Consider the following 6,564-nt stretch of genomic DNA (forward strand, 5'->3'; position numbering starts at 1 on the left):
TCAACTTTGACAAACAACACGGCCGAGGTCTTCCGCTTCTCGATCCACCATGGCAACGCCAGACTCCAGCCATGCGACCACGCGTTCGTCCTCGAGCAGCTCCGGGGCGAAGAGGTTCTTCCAGCCGGCGCACCACGCCGCGGCCTCCCCCGACGACGGCCTCGCGGACTGCAGCCAGTGGCGCAGCGCGCTCTCCCATTTGCCGAAAAACTCCTGCTCCAGGATCGACACCACGTCCTCGGTGCGCACGAGAGGCGTCCACGACATGACCTCGCGGAACTTAGTGTCGCGCTGCTTCGGTGGTGTGATCTTCAGCTGTTGCAGCCACCGTGTGAGCCTAGGCAAGATGTGACGCCGGGAGAAGATCTCCCAATGCGTCGGGTCCAGGTAGTCTTTCCATGGGGAGATGGCGCCGTAGCAGCCGTCGCTGATCTTGCTCTCCACGGTGCCGTAGAGGCTCTCCGGCAAGTGTCCGATCAAGGGGATCCACGGGCGTAGCCAGTGGTCGCAGCCCGGGCTCCACAACGGCTCCCACTCTCGCGCTTTCACGGCGATCCTCGGCGTGAGAACCTGCTCCACGATGTGCGGGCTATGGCATTTAGCGGCGACCCTTAAAAACTATGTGTGCTGGACGGTCGGAGCAGGCAACGCGGCCCTCCACGCTCCCAGTGCACGCTTCTTCCCCCGGAGCGCCTGCTCGGACTTGACGACCGCCGCCAGCGCCTCCGCCGTCTCCGCGCTGTCGTCGCCTTGAAGCTTCACGTCGCGCAGCAGCGCGAGGGTCCTCTTGCAGCAGTCCCGTTCGAGGCGCAGGGCTCGTGAGACGGCCGCCGACTCGTGCCATTCGTCCTGGGCCGGCGGCGACGGCGCCGGCGCGCCATGCAGGCCGTTCTTGTACGTCGTTTCGGAGTGGCCGATGCCGGCGGTGGAGCAATGCCGGATGGCCTTTATAGGGGCGACGATGCCCTCGCCGTGCGCGCCGAGGCCCGAGCCTTGCTTGTAGTTCCACAGCCGCATCATCTTGGCCACCGGCGCGGTGGTGCGCGCGAGGCTGCCCGGCATCTTCAACGGGTACGACGAGTCGTCGCCCTCGTCGAGCAGCGCCGCGGTGAAGCTGCGCTTCAGTAGCGCCATGCCGCCGATCGACGTTGCCAGGCGATCGAGGACCAAACAGGGAACGTCGCTGCTGCTTGGAACCGGCCGGCGTGCTGCTCCTTCTGCTGATTCGATGCGTATGAGAGTCGCATATCATAGGAAGTACGTACGCATCATTATATAACTGCTATAGCTAGACCGGCTGTTCGACGCTAATAAACCGATTCCGTATTGGAGACGAGCCTTTGAACACGTTTTCGACTCCAGCAAGCATCCTTATTTACTGACGAGATAAGTACGACTTGGCATAAACGCACAATGCACGAACACTATTTCGGTAAATATGCGCGAGCACTTTTCATAGTCAGTGGAATTAACGGGGACCCGAACTAACTTTTGATCTTTGTAACCTTGGCATCCGAAAAACGGTGGAATCCGAACAAGACACTAGTTTCATCACATAGAAAAGAACTCAACTTTGTAGAACCGTTTAGCTTGAAAGCTACCCTCATTTTATACAGTCAAATTTTGGAGTCTTCAAATAGATCTCATCTGTGTGATTTAGGGAGGATTTTTTTTCGAACACACCACTTAGCCAACATTATCTATACTAACTGAGGGCCCGTTGTCAGTGGATGATTAGTCAACTAACATTTTTCAAACTTTGAGTTTGATGACTACTTTTTCATACACATTGTACATTTTCGGTATATACCAGGAACATCGTTCAAATACATGTTTAATATTTTTTGAAATATATGATTAACATGATTTTATACACAATCAACATTTTTTTAATTTATGTTTTTATGTTAATTTTTTAATATATGTTCTTCATTTTTCGTATACATGAGGACATTTTTTTGTACACGTTTAACATTTTATAAAAAGATGATTAACATTTTTTAATATATTTGTGTTTGATGACTACTTTTTCATAAATTTTGCACATTTCTGGTATATATTAGGAACATTTTTAACTTTTTTTAAATATATGATTAACATTATTTTATACACAATCAACATTTTTAAAATTATGTTCTATGCGCATTTCTGGTTTCTATTTTTTCAAAAAACTTTCAATCTTATCATTCTCAATTATGGCAGTACAAAGAGCATCAGAGGTAATAAAAATTGTAACCAGGTCCATGGACCACCTAGCGACGACTACAAGCACTAGAGTGAGCCAAAGGCGCGCTGCCGTCATCGCCCCTCTCTCACTGGAGCCAGGCAAACTTTGTTGTAGTAGATGGTCTATTAGTCATCGTGCTAATGTCTCATAGGACCAGCGCACCAGAGAAGCAACAGCGCCGATGAAGTAAACCGTAGATTGGAAGAGGCAAACTTGTAAACACCCAAAAGAAGATGAATGAAGATCAGATCCAAACAGATCCGTCGAAGACCAGCACCTGCCGAATCCTGCGAGATCCGACAGAGACACACCTCGACACGCCCTCCGACCGAATCCTTAGGACGGGATAGAACATGGGAGACATTATTCCTACTAAGAGACATGGCTGCCGCAACACAGTAACAATCAAGACGATGAACGTAACAAGAATGAGAACTGGGTCCCTCCCGCCGGCGAGAGGGGGGGGGCGAGGTCCTTTGCACCTCCATGGCCCAAAGGCCATCGAAGGTGAGGTGGATCGGCAGCGGTGCCACCAGGAGGAGGAGGAAAGCCTTTTCTTGTGAGGAAGGAAAGAGAAGCCGTTGTAATCGTAAACAAATGATATGGTTTCTAACTCTAAAAGTTCATCTCTTATGCAGGTTATCTATGGGTCTATGCACTGGCTCAGTTCATGATCTTCTCTACGACGAGTGAAACATCAACCATTGTTTTCTCTTGTATGTATGGGTATGGAGGAGGTATGTACACCTAAGTGGGATGGTGGCCTGGGAATTCCCGACTTGAGATGGCTCAACAAAGCACTGCAGGCTCGCTGGCCTTGGCTCCAAAGGGCAGACAAGGAGAGATCATGGGCAGAGTTCGCCATTTCAGTGCCCTCGAAATCGGTGGCCTTGGCTCAGGCAGCGATACGTACGACGGTGGGAGATGGTAGTACCACTAGGTTCTGGGAGGACCGTTGGTCGACGGAGCAAGGATAAGTGAAACCGCACTGGCCCTGTACAACATAATACCGAAATAGATCACGAAGACGAGGATGGTCTCGGATGCGCTCATCAATGGTGCTTGGGCTAGTGATATTAGCCCCAACCTCACGCTACCGGAGCTGGAGGAATACTTGCGGCTTTGGACGAGTCTGGCGGAGTTTGGGTTGACGGAGGGTGTGGAGGACAAGGTTCAGTGGTCCTGGGAGGGTAATGGCAGGTACTCAGCGAGATCTGCATATGCGGCCAAATTCATGGGCCGGCAACTCTCCCCGACAGCGACGTTTACTTGGAAGTCGAGGGCTCCGTTGAGATGCCGCTTCTTTTCCTGGCTTGCTCTCAGGAACCAATGTTGGACCTCGGACAGGCTGGCACGCAGAGGGTTGCCACATCAGGACACTTGCCCTTTATGCAACCAACACGACGAGACCATACAACACTTACTCATTGGACGCGTCTTCGCAAGGCAGGTATGGCAATGGTGCACCATGTTGGCAGGAAGGAATACCTACCCCTGCCAGATGATACTTTGGGCGGATGGTGCGCTAGGCAGGATGTTAGCATGGAGCACCGGAAGTCCACACGAGCATTGTGCTTATTGGCAATGTGGACGACGTGGAAGCATATGAATGATATAGTGTTCGAGGGCTCCACACCATCTCTGTCAGGTGTGTTGCAAAAGCTACAAGCAGAGGGAGCTATCTGGGTGAAGGCAGGGCTGCTGAATGGGGAGGTCTTAGGAGAGGAGCCAGCTAGGGTGGATCGGATAGTGCAGGAGTAGCTTGCCACAAGTGAGTGGTGGGTAGGTCAGATAAAATCCACATGTAAATAAGCAACTTGTTGTAACGGTGGTTTGGGGCTCCCCACCCCTCTTCTTCTTTAATGAATGATACACACGCTCATGCGTATTCGAGAAGTGTATGGGTATGGAGCAGATGATCATGGATGTTTTTACCCATTGTGGGTGGCGGCATAGTGTACATATGGGCCCTCCACCTTCCCGGCTCTCCGCCTTCGCCTTGTTTTTCTTACATTTTTTTTCAAAACAGTGGTAAAAGATTTGCCTCATTGATCTTATAATTTTTTTCTTCAAAACAGTGGTAAAAGATTTGCTTCATTGATTAATTAAGAAGATGAGAATTGCGTAGTTAATTAATGAAAAACCGGGGCAAAACTAAGTTTCGGTCTACTATGACTTTGTTGTGACCGGTGTTTAACTTTTCTTTCTCACGTGCATGATTGATGTTGCTTGTGTGCTTCTTAATCATGCAGAGGCCACATATATGCTCATGATGAGTTGTATATCCTTGATGCTACAATGTAATTTATAATACACCTTGTATCGAAAAATGTGGTTTGTCATTCACGTTGGAACAGTACAGGAGCCTTGTATGAAGGTGAAGTTGCATCATGATTCGGGACAGTCCACAGACTTAAACTTTTGTTAGATCTTTTGTGAGATCTTCTCGACTGTCAAGAACTACAAGACTTCCTTTTATAGAGAAACTTTTCTTGATCTGACTTGTGGAACGATGTACTGATCAGAGGATAAATCACAATCAAACAATGTAAAGAAAGCAAAACAATGTAAAGAAAGTAGATGTATCTCAACCCACTAGGATTCAAGTCCCGGTACTCGCATTATTCCTAAATTTATTTTAGGGTTTCGGGCGATGTGTTTTCAGTGGAAGGAGATATTCCGGTCGATGATGAGGCGTCTACGTGACTTCGTAAATCTCAAGATGATATGTCAGCTCAGTGTCTCGAAGGTGCTCACAGAGATATGGTGTGCGTGTGTGCGTCGAGTGTGAGTGTATGCATGTATGTATGAGCGCTTGCGTCTGTACCGTGTTAACAAAAAAAACAGATACCTTCAATATAACCCTAAAAAAATCAGATACTTTTTCAATGAAAAATCCATACTTCATTTCCTAATTATTTGACACCGAACCAATCACAATTATCCCCACACATCATATTTGCTACGCGTCTGAATAAACTCCAAAATTACCTTTTTTTTTCTTCATTGTAAAACAAAAGCCAGCTAATAGGTAAATATTTTTCTTTTAATCTCCTTGATTAATCTTAAGCTGCCTTTGGCGCCTTGACGGCCTCGAACCTTGGCTCCTTGGCATCGAACTTCTGCTTGTTGTACACATCCATGTAATCCCCGAACACGTAGTCCGGGTACGCGGCGGCGCCGCCTTCCCCCACCGCCGGCGAGATGGCCGCCTCGAACGCCGGGTTGTAGAAGGACGCGATGGAGCGGCGGTTGCCGTTGCGCATGGGCAGGACGCGGTGCCACGCGCTGCGGTAGCGGCCGTTGCTGAGCACCTCCACCTGGTCGCCGGTGTTGACGACGATGGCGTCGGGGAGCGGCTGCACGTCCAGCCACTCGCCGTCCTTGAGCACCTCGAGGCCGCCCACCTTGTCGTCCTGGAACAGCAGGATGACGCCGCCGGCGTCGGTGTGCGCGCGGAGCCCGGTGATGAGGTCCGGGCGCGGGCACGGTGGGTAGTGGCTGACCTTGGTGCCGAAGAACGGCGCGAGGAGGCCATCGCCGGTGAAGGCGGCCTTCATGCGGCCCTTGTCCAGGCCGAGGTTCTCGTCCATGGCCTCCATGACCCGCTCCGCGAGCTTCTTGAGCTCGGCGCGGTACTCCCGCATGGTCTCCTTGAAGGCCGGCGGGTCGGAGGGCCACTGGTTGTCGTCGTGGAGGTAGAAGATGTCCTCCCAGTCCATGTCGTCCACGGGCGCCACCGCCTCGCCGCGCCGCTCCGCCTCCACCAGCCTCTCCAGCGTCTGCACGGGCTCGGACGACCGGAACGCCGCCTCCCGGAGGCGGTAGCTCTCGGAGCACACCTTCTTGACGCAGTCAAGTAGCTCCAGCGGGATGCCGTGGTTCACCAGCTGGAAGAAGCCCCAGTTCTCGCAGCCGTCGGCGATCTGCGCCATGGTCTCCGCCCTCTCGGCGCCGTCGAGCTTGGAGAAGTCGATCACCGGGACAACCATGGTGAAGTTCTTGACGAAGGTGAGTGAGTAGCTAGGTAGGCTCGGATCTGATCTCGCTACAATGAGATGAGATGGTTGTTATCTGCAGGTGATGGTTGAGATGGAGTGAGTGAGAGCCACTGGCCTTTTTATAGGGCTCGGGATGCTCCTCGAGACATTCTCTGCATAAAAAATAAATGCAAGAGAAAATTCTGTGCATGTGCCGGAAACAAAGAAGTTTCTGCGAGGTAGCTGGCCAGATTGCGATGTTGTTGGATGCTCATGTTCAGTTGGATTGGATCCGGCAAATGAACAGAGCAGACCGCCAGATTGATTGGTCATATCATTGTCAAGGACTTCTCTCAG

At 51.0% G+C, this 6,564-nt stretch overlaps 1 protein-coding gene and 1 pseudogene across 1 annotated transcript; both read right to left on the reverse strand.

The window, feature by feature from the left end:
• LOC125511152 lies at window positions 1-1,608 on the reverse strand (annotated as a pseudogene).
• A 3,500-nt stretch (window positions 1,609-5,108) lies between these two features.
• Window positions 5,109-6,332, reverse strand: LOC125549626 (1-aminocyclopropane-1-carboxylate oxidase-like). The gene has a single exon (XM_048712976.1). It carries the CDS (start codon window positions 6,217-6,219, stop codon window positions 5,293-5,295), a length of 927 nt encoding a protein of 308 aa, XP_048568933.1. The 5' UTR covers window positions 6,220-6,332; the 3' UTR covers window positions 5,109-5,292.
• Window positions 6,333-6,564: the final 232 nt, after the last annotated feature.

Source organism: Triticum urartu, chromosome 1 (assembly GCF_003073215.2).
Source record: "Triticum urartu cultivar G1812 chromosome 1, Tu2.1, whole genome shotgun sequence".
Classification (NCBI taxonomy): Eukaryota; Viridiplantae; Streptophyta; class Magnoliopsida; order Poales; family Poaceae; genus Triticum; species Triticum urartu.